This window comes from Enhydra lutris, unplaced genomic scaffold, assembly GCF_002288905.1.
Source record: "Enhydra lutris kenyoni isolate GAN:26980312 unplaced genomic scaffold, ASM228890v2 scaffoldscaffold72, whole genome shotgun sequence".
In the NCBI taxonomy this organism is placed as follows: Eukaryota; Metazoa; Chordata; class Mammalia; order Carnivora; family Mustelidae; genus Enhydra; species Enhydra lutris.
In genome coordinates this window covers 4,970,372-4,988,136 of record NW_019154156.1, presented here as the reverse complement: position 1 = coordinate 4,988,136, position 17,765 = coordinate 4,970,372, and the positions used below count along the sequence as shown (strand labels likewise).

General features: G+C 40.9%; 1 protein-coding gene across 1 annotated transcript in view; it reads right to left on the bottom strand.

Annotated features, from left to right (window-relative positions):
• The window catches only part of LOC111159983 (single-pass membrane protein with coiled-coil domains 2), a 30,181-nt gene extending 14,699 nt beyond the window's left edge, over window positions 1-15,482 (bottom strand). The window contains exons 1-5 of the mRNA XM_022522714.1: window positions 15,160-15,482; window positions 10,414-10,551; window positions 7,847-7,964; window positions 2,241-2,377; window positions 868-1,017 (exon numbers count right to left, since the gene is read on the bottom strand). Of these exons, the coding sequence (XP_022378422.1) occupies window positions 868-1,017; window positions 2,241-2,377; window positions 7,847-7,964; window positions 10,414-10,541 (533 nt within the window). The 5' untranslated portion in view covers window positions 10,542-10,551; window positions 15,160-15,482. The remainder of the gene's footprint in view (window positions 1-867; window positions 1,018-2,240; window positions 2,378-7,846; window positions 7,965-10,413; window positions 10,552-15,159) is intronic.
• Between the last annotated feature and the right edge of the window lie 2,283 nt (window positions 15,483-17,765).

Below are 17,765 nucleotides of genomic sequence, written 5' to 3'. Positions count from 1 at the left end.
GTAGGACTAAAAACAAGGGAAATATGTCTAACGTCTGCTGTCATTCCTCCTATTCAACGTCATACTAAAAGTTCTAACAAATATGCTAAGGTAACGAAAAGAAGTAAAACATATGCAGATAGAAAAGAAGATATAAAACTCTATTTGCAGATGACATAATTATCTATGTGGAAAATCTCAAATAACTTACAAAACTACTGGAGCTAATAAATGAGGTTAGCAAGGTCACAAGACATAAGACCAATATATAAAAACCAATTGCATTTCTATATCCTGGCAAATAATTCGAAATTTAAAAGTTTTAAGTATAATGGCACCAAAAGGATGAAATACTTAGGCATAAATCTAACAAAATGTGGTATGTCTGTACCCTGAATTTATACACCACCAGTGAAAGGATTTCCTTTTACTCCAAAGCCTTCTTTTTATACCAGTAACTAGATAAATAATAATTACTCTTATCTTTTCTGTTTCATCTTAAAACTTTCCATTTAAACTCAGACATGCATTAACTACTATACTTTTTAATAATTTTTTCATATCATGCTGGTAGGATCCCTTTGGACAATACTGGCTACAGGTGAAGGGTTATTGGGGACTTGAAGTCCTTCCTCTGATGACCATTAATACAGCTTAAAAAAAAAAAAAAGCCTACAAAAGAAGGCTTGTTCCTTCTTCCTTGAGAGAAGAGAGAGCAAAGATGCAGATAACTTTGATATAGGCTTTGAGACATTGACTTCAAATGTAAGACCTGGTACTTTTTACTCCGAAGACATTCCTAAGAGACTTTACCACCTTAAAACCAGAGTTTCTGAAGCTATGAAAATTTTCAATATATTCTGGCCTAACTCAACACCCTAAAATTACCTCTTCATTTTGTCTTCTGTTAGGTTTATTTTTCGGATAATATTGTTGATTTTCTCCATCCAGCCTATGTGATCGGCTCCAAGTTCTTTCACTTGTAGACCCATCTGTGTATTCCAGTAGTTCAGCTGAAAGAACGTGTTTTCCTGAGTCCTGCAGAAATATTATTATGATCAGTTTTAATGTAAGAAATGAGAAACATCTTCAAATGGCCCCAAACCCTCTTTCTTCGAATGGCAAGTTGGTGTGCTGATTCGTTTCCTGTCACCAAAATGGGTCAGGCAAGCATTTAGGCCTCAAGAAAAAATTTGAGCATTTATTTTATATCCATTTTAGCAGATCTTCATAAGGCTGGAGGAAATAAATGTATTTTACATTTTGCATTAAGTAAAAATAAATTTTTTAACTTCTGCATAGAACGAATGTTAAGAATTACACTATCCCAATGAATGTTAGGATAGTGATTCCGTGTTGTTGGATTCAGAGAGGAGTGTAACAGGGAAACGTTCTACAAGGGCTTAACAATACATTTCTTTCTTTCCTTTTTTAAAAGATTTTACTTATTTATTTATTTATAAGATTTTATTTATTTATTTATTTGTCAGAGAGAGAGCGCGTGCGCACAAGCAGGCACAGTGGCAGGCAGAGGCAGAGAGAGAAGCAGGCCCCTTGCCGAGCAAGGAACCCAACGCAGGACTCAATCCCAGGACCCTGGGATCATGACCTGAGCCAAAGGCAGCAGCTTAACTGACTGAGCCACCCAGGTGCCTCTCATTTCTATTGATAATTATGATTCTTTTCTTTTTTAAAAGATTTTATTTATTTATTTGAGAGAGAGAGTGAGAGAGAGAGAGCACAAGTGGAGGGAGGGAGAGGGAGAAGCAGACTCCTCACTGAGCAGGGAGCCAGACACAGGGCTCCATCCCAGCCAGGGCCCCAGGATCATGACGCAAACTGAAGCCAGACACTTAACCCAATGAGCCACACAGGAGCCCCTATAATTCTTTTCTTATCTAGAAAGTTATCTGAGAGTGACAAGATACGCATTCATTCCAGCTTCAAGTGTACAATAACATGCTCAAGGGTTCTATACGGTACTCAGTGCTCATCACAGTAAGTGTACCCTTAACCCCCTTTATCTATTTTACTCATCCCCTCACTCACCTCTCCTCTGGCACCCACCAGTTTGTTCTCTGTGCTTGAGAGTCTGTTTTTTGTTTGTCTCCTTTTTGTTTGTTTGTTCATTTGTTTTGTTTCTTAAATTTTACATATAAGTGAAATCCTATGGTATTTGTCTTTCTCTGACATATTTCACGTAGCATGTACCCACCACAAAATATTATTAAATGATTCCTCTTGCATGTGTCAAGGCTTACAGTTCAGGGATGTTCTCCTTGGAAAACTGCAAAGATGTGGACATGTCAGGATCCTCGTGTTGAACCTGATTTGTTTCTTGCTCCTCGCATTCATTCTGTAGGTCCCGGTGATGCTCAGCCCCCAGCTCCACCATATTCTGATAAAGGTTATGAAAGAAGCAAAGCAAGGAAAAAAGGGTTATACGAAGAGGTGATGGTCTCTTTAGCCTACTCGCAGCCCTCACTCTGGGGGCAAGCCCATAGCCCTGTCTGAGACAGGAGATTTCTACTGCGTTTATAAAATAAGTAGACATGCCCGACTGCTCTTTGGCTGGGACGGGGATGCATGGAACATGCAGTGTCCTCATGCAGAGCTCTTTCCAGTGCTGATGAATAACAGAATTCCACCTGCCCATGGACTCTAGTACTCCACTCAAGATCACTGTTTTCCCAAAAAGTCAATCTCAAGGAAAAATAAAAGGGGATAGAACTGTTCTATGTTAAGAGAGTCTAAAGAGATATGCATGTTGTTTGGGTGTTGGTTTTATTTTATTTATTTATTTTAAAATATTTATTTATTTGACAGAGAGAGAGAGAGAGAGAGCACAAGAGAACGAACACAAGCATAGGGAATGGGAGAGGGAGAAGGAGGCTTCCTGCAGAGCAGGGAGCCTGATGGCGGGGCTTGATCCCAGGACCCTGAGATCATGACCTGAGCCTAAGGCAAATGCCTAGTGACTGAGACACCCAGGTGCCCTGGATGCTGATTTTAAAAGTACAAGCATTTCCTGGGTTTTGGCACAAAAAAAAAAATTTATAAATAAATGAATGAATGGGTGAATGAATGAATGAATGTATGGGCATTTGAGGGACAACCGAAAAAATTTAGAATGCTCAGAGAATTGAGGATATTAGATTATATCATGGAATTATTGCCAATTGTCCCGATGTGATGATGGAATCTTGGTTATGTAGAAGAAAGCCTTTATTTTTAGAAATGCTTCTGAAAATAAACAGGGATAAAGTCTCATGCTGTCTTTGACCTACTTTTAAATTTAAAAAATTCCATCTATTTACATATGTAAAGACAGAGCAAATGTGATAAATGGTAATGATTTTAAAATCTAAGTGTGAGAATAAGATTGATCTTCATTTAATTCTCTTAAGTTTTCTTTTTATTTAAAATTTCTCATAATAAGAAGAAATAAGTGGGGGAAAGCCAACTCTATCAGTTTGACCTATGAAATTCATCTCTTTGTTTCTTTACTCTTTGCCTCGTTCTAGAAAAATATTCAAGGCATTTTCTGGTATTTCACTTCTATGCATACACACAATTGACAATAATTTATCTTTGAACTTTTCTCTTCTTTAGTAACTACATTGTGAAATATTTCTCTGTCCTTGAAGTTTGGTCTGAAATCCTTGCGTTTCAGCAAAACTATTTTTAAACTTGAAGGAGAAAAAGTTGGACTGCAGATCAGTGTGTTACTGAAATGTCTGGACAAATTACTGGCCACATCAATGGGAATAACTAACATTCATCTAACTCTTGACAAACTTTTTTCATGTGCCTTCTTTCCTTTAATTCCCATGATAGACTTGAGGTGGATAAAGCCGGTGTTGAAACCCTCTAGGGCATTCATATTAATAAATAGTCCAAGGTCATAAGGTGTAGTGGGTTAAGGGGTCACTCCAAAAAAGATATGTTCATGTGCTAATGCTAAGACCCTGAGAATGTAACTCTGTTTGGAAAAGAGTCTTTGCAGATGTAATTGAGTTACGGGTCTAAGATGAGATTCTCTTGAATTACTTGGTCCTAATGAGAGATAGAAAGCACCCACACAGAGGGGGAGGTCATGTGAAGACAGAGGCAGCCACGTGCCAAGGAATCCCACCCAATCTTTTGCCAAGGTATTCACAGGCCGCAGGAACCCTGTGATATAGAGGAAAAACCCTTCCTTGGGTATGGAGGACCTGAGTTCCAAGCCTTATTCTATTCTTGTACATCATGAGCCACCTGACCGCTCTGAAGCTCAGTTTCCTTTCTGTAGGAGGAAAATGGAACCAGATCATCTCCAGAGTTCTGTCTACATCCAAAAAATCTACAATGACATTTTCTTGTTTTCATCAATCCATTTACTATAATGATTGCTATACCACAAAAGAGTCAAAAGCCAGGAAGTAGAAATAAAATATATATATTTTTTAAAGCTGCAGGATTGAACAAATAAAGAGGTGTGTGTGTGTGTGTGTGTGTGTGTGTGTGTGTTTGTGTTTTAATAGCAAACCTAAAGTGTGCTTGCATGAAATACAAAGCCAAAGGGCATTACTTCCCATTTTTGTGCAGCCTCTTTGAAAAGCTCCTATGTCTCTGAGTATTCCACAGGCACCTCAAACTCAGCAGAGCAAGAACTGAACGCACCATATTTCCCATCTACCTCAGGTTCCTGTCCTTATATATGTTTCCCTGATTCATGCAGATGCTTCTGTAGGAAACTGGAAAAGTCCTGGAGTTTTCATGGCAGATATTCTTTTCCCTCTTCATTACTCATGTCACATCTACTTGGGGTCCAAGCCTAGTAACACCTGTCTTTAAAACCTGTATCCTCTTCTCGCCATTTCCATGGCTGTAAGTCAGTGCCTGGCTGTGTCCTCAGCACTTCCCGCCTGCTGGTGGCATCCTGGGCTATCTCCACCTCCGTAGGGTCCTTGCTGCTTGGCTGTTCATCACGCCTTTTCTTTCACCTTTCCTCCCTCAGAACACAAGGTGTCTTGGGCCCCTTTGTCTTTGCACATACTGTCCCTTCTTTCTGAAATGCTTTTCTTCCATCCAGTGTATCCTTCAAAACCCAGTTTTCATATTCCTGGTTATCTGTCCACCATGTATGTTGTAGCACATCTGCTACTTCTAGCAGCATAGACATTTTCTTGTCTGAGTCCCTACGAGTGTGTGAGCTCACTGAGGCGAAAGGGTTTTAGATAGAAATATTGATATCCTCAACACTTTGCCGTGCCGAGAACACAGAGGATGCTCAGTACATGGTATTAGAATAAACAGACTTCTTATGCTCACTGCAGAACTATTTACAATCGCCAAAATATGGAAGCATACATCAACAGATGAATGGATAAAGAAGATGTGGTGTATATACGTGCAATGGAATACTATTAACCATTAAAAAAGATGAGATCTCACTGATATGAGGAAGTTGAGAGACAAGACAGAGGATCATAGGGGAAGGAAGGAAAAGTGGGACAGGACGAGGTCAGAAACGGAGACAAACCACAGGAGACTCAATCTCAGGAAACAAACTGAGGGTTGCTGGAGTGGAGGGGGGGTGGGACAGATGGGGTGGCTGGGTGGTGGACATTGGGGAGGGTATGTGCTATGGTGAGTGCTGTGAATTGTGTAAGACTGATGAATCACAGGCTTGCACCCCTGAAACAAATAATACATTATCTGTTAAAAAAGAATTGAGATCTTGCCAATTATGACAACATGGGTGGACCTAGAGGGTATTATGCTAGGTGAGATAAGTCAGACAGAGAAAGACAAATCCTATAGGATTTCACTTGTATGTGGAATCTAAAAAACAAAACAAATGAATAAACAGAACAAAACAGAAACAGATTTATAAATACAGAGAAAAAACTAGTGCTTGCTGGAGGGAAGGAGAGAAGTAGGGGAAGGGTATGAAGAGATACAAACTTCCAGTTATGAAAAAAATAATACTAAAAAGACTACAGAAGTAAGCAAATACATTCTGCTTGTGAGATTGCAGACAAAAGCAGGAAATAGGAAAGAATGCTCACTCACCTGTCACCCTGAATCAACACTGTACATACATACAGTGCCTGCCATCGGAAAATGTGAAACTAGAGCAAACCTCATTTCTAAACATTTTGGGGGCTTTTATGATTAGCTATGGTCATTCTGGCAGCCTGGCTAAAGTCTATTTTACTAATTAAACCAACTGATTTTTAAAAAAATTTCTGTTAGCTCTGTCCTTTTTCTGAACCTTTAAATTGTATGGTCTTATTAAAAAAACAAATGTAAGATTATACAAATTAAAGACCTTTTGTTTTGCTTCCAGAGAAGGAGAAAAGGGATCTTTCTCAAGAAGTCATGTATTTGTCCTTTTGTTGGCAAAGAGCCTCATTTGTTAATACTTCTGTTAATTATGTAACTACCTGTGATTTATTTTGTGTGATTGTAGAATTTGCCATATAAATAAACTGATATAAAGAAATACAGCCAAAATTTTTTAAAAAACCTTTTGGTAAACTTATACCCTGACTTGAAGTTTGTAAGAAATAGTCTGGTACTCTGAGGATGTGGACTGTTTGGCAAAAATAATTCACTCTTACCGAGCAAATAATTTTATTCTCTAATTAGACTTATTCTGAGTCAACAAGTGATGTTCACTGACGGATAGGGTTCAGCAGGCACAGTAAACTGTGGGGGCAGGAAAAGTTTCCTTGCAAACTGGGTCTAATGATAGCAGCCCTTGCCTGAAGACCGGGGACAAGCCTCCCCGCCACCAAAATCAGACGACATTATTTATGGAGAAATACCTTCAATTCATGTGTTCCCTAAGATCATAACACCTCATACCTCAATTGCCCTTTTTCCTTTTCTCATCTTCAGCCTTCCTAAAAACCCATCCCAAGTCTCCCCTTCTAATTCAGTTTCTATTATTTTTTCCCATATACGCCCTGCCGAAGCGAGCACTATTATTTTTTTCCCATAAAAGGTGTCTGTCTGTCTGTCTCTCCTTTCAGTTCTTGTCTGTCTCATTGCGTCTATTCTCCACACCTCGAACTCCATCCCCTCATGCCTTCTATCCCCTTCTACTTCTTTGTTTACTTACTGAAGAGTCCTTAAAGATAAGGTCTAGCTTAGGATACCCTTCTATGGATTTACAGATTTAACCATCCCTGAATCCAAGATATAGTCAAAGGAGAAACAGACAATAAGATCAATCTTGAACTTCCTTTTGGGGCTGCATAAGCCTGGGAGTGGACAGTCCCACTCCATCTTCCCTTTATATTTTTCTGGACTGGTTGAAACGAATGGTCAATGGCCTTGGGAGTCTATGGAGAGATTTGCTCAATGATAATAAACTGGGTCTGTCTCAGCCATGACTTTGCTTTGATCTAAATGGTGGTGAAAACATAAACGCTTCCCAGGACAATCTCAGGCGTTTGTTGAAATTTCCTCCATTCCATGTCAGCTGGGCGACTGAATTTCAAAGACTGAGTGATGTTCAGAGTGAATGAAGAGTAACTAGATCTCTCTCCTGCTTCCTGTTGGAAGACGATCTGTGAGCGGGGGGGCAATTTGACACATGGCAATTTACTCTGAGGTAAAAAATGTCACCATTTTTTCACAAATCCCAAGGACAGAAGTAACATATAATGCACAAGTCATCGGGTGGGAGGGTTAGCAAGTCCCTCATGTGATAACAGCAGCCCTCAGAGGAGATATGACCTCCCTTCTGGTTTCAAGCTCCAATCACCCTGCAACTACTATGAGGAAACACTCAGATCTTTCCTTACCTCGTTGAGATATGAGGAGACATCAAGTTCCTCTCTCCACCCACTGAGGCATTTAAGTCTCCCCTTACCCGTTTAGTCGTCTCTGTCTCGTGAAGGAAGGCAGTTTGAGGCTTTTCGGAGAAGGTGTTATCCTTATCATCTGATCTGTCCAAGATGTGGTCCGTTTTGGTAAATCCCCTCAGCAAACTGCAAGCCACACACAATCAAAACACACGCTGTTATTGTGCCTTAGGTGCACAGTTTAGGCCTGCCCTAAACACTTCCAGAGGGAGAACACAGGACTCCTTCCCAGCCCCCAGGAGCCCCCGCTGCCCCGTGTGCCGCTCTGACTCTGTGGGAATGGTGCGAGCATAGTGCGCTGCACGGACCAGGAGCAGAGAGGCTGGCTAAGTATTTGCTGACTGAACCCATAAGTGATTTAACAGTCTAATCTCAAATTCCAAAGCCATTGTAGCTTTGTAGCTGTGTGTGCAAATAGGTGTGTAAAATAAGCAAACAATAAATACTCTTTAAGAAAGAGTAGAGTTTAAAAGTGTCATGTGGTTCAAAGATCATGCAGAACAGAATAAGTCAGATCCCGTCTTGATCTCTAGCCCTCAGATGTCCTCCCCACCACATTTATTAGTTTCTTCTTTCTTCTTCCACAGAGATTCTATGCCTAAATAAGCAGCTATGTTTATGTAAATATATATGCTTTTCAAATATGCATGAGAGAATATTAGATGCACTATTTCGTACCCTATATTTCTTTTTTAAAAAGCCTTTGGTGTCCGTTTCATATCAGTACATACAGAGCTGTCTCATTTTGTTTTATTTTATTGAGATTTATTTATTTATTTGAGAGAGAGAGATCACAAGTGGGGGAAGGGGGAGGAAAAGAGAATCTCCAGCAGTCTCACCACTCAGTGTGAACCAGGATGTGGGGCTTGATTTCACAACCCTGAGATCATGATCCTGACATCATGACCTGAGCCAAAATTGGGAGTAGGATGCTTAACTGACTGAGCCATCCAGGTGCTCCTGCCTCATTTTAAAAATGGTTATATGGGGGGGTGCCTGGTTGGCTCAGGGGGTTATGCCTCTGCCTTTGGCTCAGGTCATGATCCCAGGGTCCTGGGATCAAGCCCCGCACCAGGCTCTCTGCAGCCTGCTTCCTCTTCTCTCTCTGCCTGCCTCTGCCTACTTGTGATCTCATCTGTCAAATAAAATTTTTAAAAATCTTTAAAAAAAATGGTTATATGGTATCCATTGTGGGGCCATACATTAATTTGTGAATGAATTCTTTATTAATGCATATGTAGGTGCATTAATTCATCTTCATCTTCATTAATGAATGAAGTTAATTAATGAAGCTAATATGACATTAATTAATTAATTAATTAATTTCCAATTAATTAATTAATTTCCAATTAATTGCTACTGCAAACAATGTTGTAATGACCATTCCTACACATCTACGTGTCACTGTTTATGTGTACAAGTGTATCTATTGAGTAACCCTAAAAATAGAATTGCTGGGTCAATAGATACATATATTTTAAATTTTGATAAATGCTACCAGGTTATCCCTTAAAGAGCTTGAACCCATGCACATACACTTCCAGCAAAAATGATGAGCGTGCCCATTTTCCCCTCCTTTTCTATAATCATATAAGACTAAAGTTTTGAATCTTTGCCAATCCCATATGCTTAAACTGGTATCTCATTTTAGTTTTAATCGTTTTTTTATTAGTGAGGTTAAGCTTCTTTGCCTGCGTGTATTAAACTCATTTATATTTCCTTTTCTATGGTAAGGGTGTTGATATCCTTTGCCCATTTCCTATCGGACTACTGTTTTTTTCTGGCATGCATAGTCACGCACATGCGCGCGCGCGCACACACACACACACACACACACACACACAGGCTCACACACTCACGTATGCTTCTGAGTGAATCCTAGTCAGTTTGTAATGGAGGTCAATGGCAGGGGTTTCCAGCCTGTGGGTTTTGAACCCTGAGGTGGGGGGGGACACTTTGCAGCTACCCTGCATAGAAAGGAGTTTTGGAATCTATAAATATTTCTATAGACTGAATAAATATTGCTTACATAAATACTGCTCAAAGTTTCCATATGTACATACAACTGTTATTGGTAAATTACAAATACATTTAAAAACATCTTCGATGTCATACTAGCTTTTTTTGGACATACTAAGATTCTGGAAAACCTTTTACTTTAATAAATTTCTTCCTATTTAAAAAGGTTGTTAACTATTGGTTTATATGACAACACGTTTTTATCATGTACTAACAAATGTATATGTATATTTACATGAACATTTTGTGTTTTGTCTACTCTACAAAGTAAATGGTTTGTATATTGTGCAGATGAAGATAATAAAGGCACAAAACAAAGTATTTTTATAAATTGAGTTTGCCATTTCTATTCAGCTGAGGTCCATCTGGTTGATGACCGTAGGCCCCTTTAGTGTCTCACAAAAAATACTCATGAGGTCAAAATTAGAAGAATCATGGAAAAGACTGTCAACCCTACCCCTGAACTTGGTGATCTTGTTACTTGCATACTGCTGTCCCAAGCAAGTGTCTGGACAGGACCACAGCAACTGCCCCCAGGAGCCCAGGTTTCACTTACTTCTGCATCGCACCTTGAGCTGCATCCATATTTTGGAGAAAGCCACTGTTTTTCACAGTCAAATGTTGTCCCTTCCCAACTGTCATCATCTGCAGAGATGTCCTGTCACTTAGCTTCATGAGCGCCATTTCTTGAGCACTGCAGGGACGGTGATGGCAACAAGAGGGCTTTCACCACAGGATTGGCAACTACATTCCCTACACTGACACACTGAGAGCAGGTGTATTTCAGGGATCTTGGCCTTAACCCCTCTCCTTCCCAAACTGACCATCAATTGTAAGGGACCCCAAAGCAACTCTTAGGTTTCTCTGTTCAAATATATACAGGAAAGTCTTTTTAAGTGGCTGTTCCTTAGGACTTCTCTGGTGAACATGAAGGTTGTCTGAGCCTACGAATGTGTATTTTGAATCTTTGAATGGAAATATTAGAGAGCAATATAAAAGAGCTAGGCTAGGGAGATGGGAAAGTTTCACTTTTATAATCTCTTTCTGATCATGTGTATATATATGTACATTGTAAAAAATAGAAAAGGAGAAAGAAGGAAATAGAAATCATTGGTGCTCTGGAGATAACCAGAGATAGCACAGAGATATCCAGACAAAAACCACTGTTAATATTATGTTGTATTTGTTTCCATTTCTAAATTTGATGTTTGTCTTATTCTTTTCCTATCATTGACAATTAGGTTATTTCTAAGTTTTTACTAATATAAATAATATAGTAATGAATATCCTGGCTTAGTAATTTTCAGTGCATCTCTATTATTTCCTTAGGATACTTCTTTAGAAGTAAAACCACTGGCTGAAAGTGTATATGCATTGTTTTTAGAGGGGGAGAGAGCATGGGGTAGGGGGAGGGGGAGAGAATATGGGGTAGGGGGAGGGGGACAGAGAGAGAGAATCCCAAGCAGTCTCCACAACCAACATGGAGCCCAGTTTAGGGCTTGATCTCACAACTCTGAGATCATGACCTGAACTGAAACCAAGAGTCAGTCACTTATCTGACTAAGCCAACCAGGCACCCCAAAGTTTATATGCTTTTCTAATTAATTAATTAATTAATTTAGAGAGAGAGGATGGGGAGGGACAGGAGGAAAGGGAGAGAGGGACTCTCCGCAGACTCCACTGAGCATGGAGTCTACACAAGACTCAATCTCATAACCCTGAGATCATGACCTAAGCTGAAGTCAAGAGTTGGATGCCCAACAGACCGAGCCATCTAGATGCCCCTATGTATACATTTTTAAAGATTTAGAAAAATATTCCCAAATTAATTCCCTAAAGGTTAAATCACTATATACCACTAGCAGCTGTATGTGAGAAGAGGAACTTTCATTCCAGCTGGATAGGCAAGTATCAGTGGGTGGTGGGGGAGTGAATTGTTAGAGGGAGTACTGAAGTGGTGAGAGACATAAAGGTGAAAGGAAATAGAAAGGGGATGGAGAGTTGCAAGACAGATTCTAGAAAGCTCATATGAAAAGCTGTAAGAAAGAATCCATATGAAACAGAACTCCTAGTTATTAGCAGGAATCACAAGGATTGTACCCATCACCAAACAGGAGGAAACCTCTCCAGGCCTCTGGAGAGTGGCCTGACCCTGAGGACCTTAAGAGACAGAATCCCTGAGGTCTGAGGGGACTGTAGACTGATGGAAGGGAAGGGATAACAGGGATTTCCCTGGAAGGGTGAATCATGGCTGAGATGAGGAATGGTAGGAGGAAAGAGGCTTGGGGAACCAGAGACTTTTGGAACCATCTGGGCAGCCAATGGCCTGGTCCATCACTCTGTGGAAAAATTGTGCTTTGTATTTGGCCATTGTGGGAATCCACAGTGGATGTGGTACAAAGGGGGCTCCTATGAAGGAGGAGCAAAGGCAAAGACTGGAACCTTTGATGTGAGATAGCTCCATCCTTCTTAACTTTGAATGTGACAAAAATGAATAAAAATTTGATCTCTTTCGGGAGAGACACTGCGCCCTGCCCTATTTTATCACTGCTCCTATCTGGACAGTTTCATCTGTTTCCTGAAGATGTTAAGCATTACTAAGGCAAATCCAAGCTCTGAAAGATGAATGGCCATAAAATCTGCCTGGTTTCATGTCTCTTTCCTGTCCAAAAATTAGAATACTGTGCAAATAATATTTCCTTTTTTTGATAATTCTTTGACATCCTGATAGCTTTCCATTGGGTGATTTAAAAGAAAATTTGCTTCTCTCATTTCAAGTGCCTACACGAATTCTACATCCATATATTTTCTCTTATTTCAATAACAGAATCCTAATGATGGCTTACGTTTGTGCAGCTCCTAGTAGCTTACAGTGCTTTTCACTTATGATTTAGTTCCCATGACAACATGGTGAGGAAGGTAGTATTCCTGCTTTATGTGTCTGAAGGTCTGGGAGATGGTGTGATTGACTTGGAGTCATACAGCTGGTTAACTAGCAAATTTCCATGTCCTCACAGCTATCTGTAAGGGATTTCTCCTCCACCCCAAAAGATGATCTAGATGAGGACTCCCCATTAAAACTTTCTGTGGTGTTGGAAATCTTCTCTATACTGTTCAGTATGGTAGACACCAGGCCCCTGTGGCTATTGAGCACTTGAGATGTAGCTAATGCAACTGAAGAATTGAAATTAAATTAACCTAAATAAATTTAAACTCAAATAGCCATATGTGGCTGGTGGCTACATATTGAACAACTCAGAATTTTCTAGACCAGAAATCAGCAAACTATAGCCTGCAGGCCAAAGCTACCCTGCCACTTTTTTTTTTTTAAAGATTTTATTTATTTATTTGACAGACAGAAATCACAAGTAGGCAGAGAGGCAGGCAGAGAGAGAGGGGGAAGCAGGCTCCCTGCTGAGCAGATGAAGGTATGGTTCTAGACCATTACCTTTCTCTGTGATGATGGGTGTTTGCTACAGTGAATCAACTGGAGGCAGTGAGTAAGAGTTTGAGTTTTGGAGAGGCAGGCTGAGCTCATATCACAATCAACCCTTAGCAGCTAGGCATAATCTTAATGTTCTAGGTCTGACTTTTCTCATTACTATCACCATTGTTACGAGAGTGGTGCGGGGCAAATCAAGTCATTCTTATTGTGCTTCACACAGTATCAGATGGATGCAGACACTTGGCAATGTTACCTATTTATCAAAGTAAAAACAGTAGAGATGGGAGCTATTAGGTTTCATTAGCTTCAAATATAATAAATAATGATGATGATGATGATGCTTACGCATGTGCAGCACCTTTAGTTTATCAAGAACTTTCACTGAGTGTTTCCTTTGGTTCTCACACCCACCCTCAGTGGTCAGGCAACCCAGGCAGATCTTATTAACTTTATTTTTAAAAATGCAGAAACTGAGACTCAGAGATAGACCATGATTTGCCCAAAGTTTTATTGCTAGAAAATGGTCGAATCAGGGTTTTAAACCTGCAAGTTTTGGCTACAAATATGACAATTATCCTACTATTATACATACATTTGATGCCCAATATGTTTTAATAGGTTCCTTATTAGCCGTCTCACCTCAAAAACAAGCTAACTTTTTTTTTTAAAGATTTTATTTATTTATTTGACAGAGAGAGAGATCTCAAGTAGGCAGAGAGGCAAGCAGAGGGGAAGGGGGAAGCAGGCTCCCCGCTGAGCAGAGAGCCCGATGCAGGGATAGATCCCAGGACCCTGAGGTCATGACCTGAGCTGAAGGCAGAGACTAACCCACTGAGCCACCCAGGCGCCCCTAAAAACAAGCTAACTTCTGAGGATTTTTTTTTTTTTTAAGTAATCTCTACACCCAGTGTGGGGCTTGAACTCAAGACCTTGAGATCAAGAGTCACATGTGCTACAGACCGAGTCATCAGGTGCTGCTGAAGCTACATCTTGACTAGTTATGTAGTTTTGGTCCTTGCTACTCCAAGTATGGTCTGCTGACCAGCAGCATCAGCACCATCTGGGAGCTTACTATAAACACCCAGAATCTCAGGTCCTACCCTAGACTCAACCAGCATCTGCATTTTCACAAGATCCCAGGTGATTAATATATGTATTGAAATTTGGAAGTATTCACACTCTAGACCTTTGAAACTCAAATCTGTCTTCTCCTCCCTAGAGGAGCCTATCTCTTCATTCCTGTATGTTTAAACCATTGGCCTCTAGGACTGTTTGGTACAACTGGAATGAATCCCTCCTCTTTTCCCTAATCTCATCAAAACCTCTACAATTACAAATTTGGTGGGGCGCCTGGGTGGCTCAGTTGGTTAAGCATCTGATTCTTGGTTTCTGCTCAGGTCATGATCTCAGGGTCCTGAGATCGAGCCCCATGTTGGGTTCTGCACTCTGTTGGGAGTCCACTTGGGGATTCTCTCCACCTCCCTCTGCCCCTCTGCCTCTCCCTTGACCCCATGCTCATTCTCTTCTCTCTCTCTAAAATAAATAAAGAAAGAAATCTTTAAAAAAATAAAATTACAGGGGCGCCTGGGTGGCTCAGTGGATTAAAGCCTCTGCCTTCAGTTCCGGTCATGATACCAGGGTCCTGGGATTGAGCCCCGCATGGGGCTCTCTGATCAGCAGGGAGCCCACTTCCCCCTCTCTCTGTGCCCACCTCTCTGCCTACTTGTGATTTCTGTCTGTCAAATAAATAAATAAAATATTTTAAAAAATAAAATAAAATTACAAATATGAACAAGCATTACTCAAAAAGAACAGATCAACTATTTTAAAAGACAGCTGATGAAATCTGTAACTTACCTTTTGTGGGGGATTTTTTCCAGGCCTGACCACTCAGATCCACCCTCTTCAGTACCTGCTAGCTAGACAATTTGGGCTCCCAGAAATTTTAAAGCCTGGTTTCAATAATCGAGGATTTGATGTCACCATAGGCTCCTGGCCAGTTTATGATGAGATGGTAACAGCTGTGAAATATGTGTATGCCTGGTGATATCCTTGTTTTTCCTGATTTGGCAATCACAAATAACCTCTCAATTCAGTGGGGGTAAACTAGCGACAGTTAAGTTTCCCTGGAAAGTTCTGGTGATGCCAGATCCTCCTTTCCCCAGCACCAAAGGAAGAGATGAGGCCATTTATGAGTGGTACACACCTAGGCAGGTGAGTTTGCAGTTGGACTTGCCCTCCCTGACATTCCACATGGAATGCGGCACATGCGACCCTTCAACCCCCTCTGACAAGGTTCCAGGGGGGCCATCGCTCTCCTGCATTCTTTTAACTTACATCTCCAGCTTGTCTCCCAGTTTCCTTGCTTCTCCTGTCAACACTTTAGAAACTAAATCCAGCCCTCTGTCCCTCTGTCTACTGACACAGTGCTCTGGGATGCCCTTCCAACTTCAGCTGCTTCTGCCGTGCCCACTCCTTTCACCTCCTTGTCTGAACAAGGCATCCCAGACCTTCTGCAATAGAGGACATGACTTCTCCCATCCCCCCATCCCCCTTAGCAGGAATGAGGAAGCAGTTGGTCTGGCAAACCAGAGCTACTCCTACTTTATGGCTCTGTCCATACTTCCTCTTACATTCTCTACCACCCACTTTCACTTCTTCCAAGACTTCATTGCCAAGATCACATTTTCCTTGGTACCTCTTCTTCTCCCTCATTCTTGGGGAATTCAGCACCCATGGGAGGGGTCTAACATTCTGGTGTCAGGGGTCTTAAGCTACCAACTCTTAAAGATTTCCTATGCAAGTACCAACATTATTTGGCAGCATGGTGAGGAAATCAGAACAACTTTTCTAAACATGAACTTTAGAATGAGGTCAGTGTTTCAAACCTGGCTTTGCCATTTATTAGCTATTTGGCTTGTGGTAAAATATAATTTCTTTGTTTGAAAAATGTGTTTGAGAATATCTGCTAACTTGGTTTGTCAAGAAGATTAAGGCAAGGGCACCTGGGTGGCTCAGTGGGTTAGGCCACTGCCTTCGGCTCGGGTCATGATCTCAGGGTCCTGGGATCAAGCTCCACATCAGGCTCTCTGCTCAGCGGGGAGCCTACTTCCCCCTGCCTCTCTGCCTACTTATGATCTCTCTCTCTCTGTCAAATAAATAAATAAAATCTTTAAAAAAATTTAAAAAAAAAAGAAGATTAAGGCAATAATTCAAGGAAGGAGTTTAGGGTGCTGCCAGATGATTGCTAGTGCTCTGGCTAGAAAGAAGGCTCTAGGAAGACACCAATGGCTGTATGCTTTGTTGACTGTTGTACACCAGCAATAAGCAAGTGGCTGGTATTAGGCACACAAAAAAATTTTTGTCAAAGAATAAAATGAATACATATATGGTAGCCATGTTTTCTATGTCAATATTTTAGGTCTTGTCATCACCCTGAGTATTTCCTCAGCTAAAAGCTCAATGTCAGATATCTCATCATTCTTCTTCTAGGCTTTCTATGCTCCAGACTCCTTCACCTTGTGGCCTCCTATAGTACAGTACCTGCTGGGCCAATCATCAGTCTTGGGTTCCTGCCTCATATTAAGACGATGCTCATAACTTTGGTTGTCCTAAGTAACTCTGTGTTTCTTTAAGAAAAATCCTGGATGTCTTGGTGCTTCAGTTGGCTACGCATCTGCCTTCAGCTCAGGTGATGATCCCAGGGTCCTGGGGCTCAAGCCCTGCATCAGGCTCTCTTCCCTGGGGAATTCTGCTCTTCCCTCTGCTCCCTGCCCCCCTGCAACTTGTGCTCTCACTCTAAAATAAATAAATAAAATCTTTTTCTTTCTTTCTTTTTTTTTTTAAAGGAGACAAAAAGAAAAGGAAAAAAATCACAAGATTCTTATGAGGGGCTCCACCAAAATTTAACAACAACAATAATAACTAACACTGAGTACTTACCTATATGCAAGGCACTCTTCTAAGTCTTTTACATATATTACCTAATCCAATTCTTACCATCTTTCAAAAAGGGAGGGATGTGGGATTCAAACCCAAACCTATATTGGCTCCTGGGACCACGCCCTCAAGCACCACCGAATATGACTACTCTTCACATTGGGTTCTCACTGTTACTCAGAAAACTTTACACATCTCTTGTTGCCTCCCAGACATATGGGGCCAACAGCTGTTTTCTGTCTTCCTTGGTTCTTTTCCCTCTCTGCCCTACTCCCAAAATGCAGCAAGCTCCCTCTATGAGCAGTGACCCAGCCTCCCTCATTACCCGCATTACATGATGGCCACCTGATGGAAGGGCTTTCCACCGCCAGTCAGCTCCTTGGTGTAACCTCTTCTCCACTCAGAACATCCGTATGCTTTCCTCATCCTCTCCCGTACCCTCGGAGCTCAGAGAAAGTACTTTTCCACTTTCCTTCCTCCCTTGAATCAGACCCTTTTTCCTTCTTGGGGATTATCTTCCATTA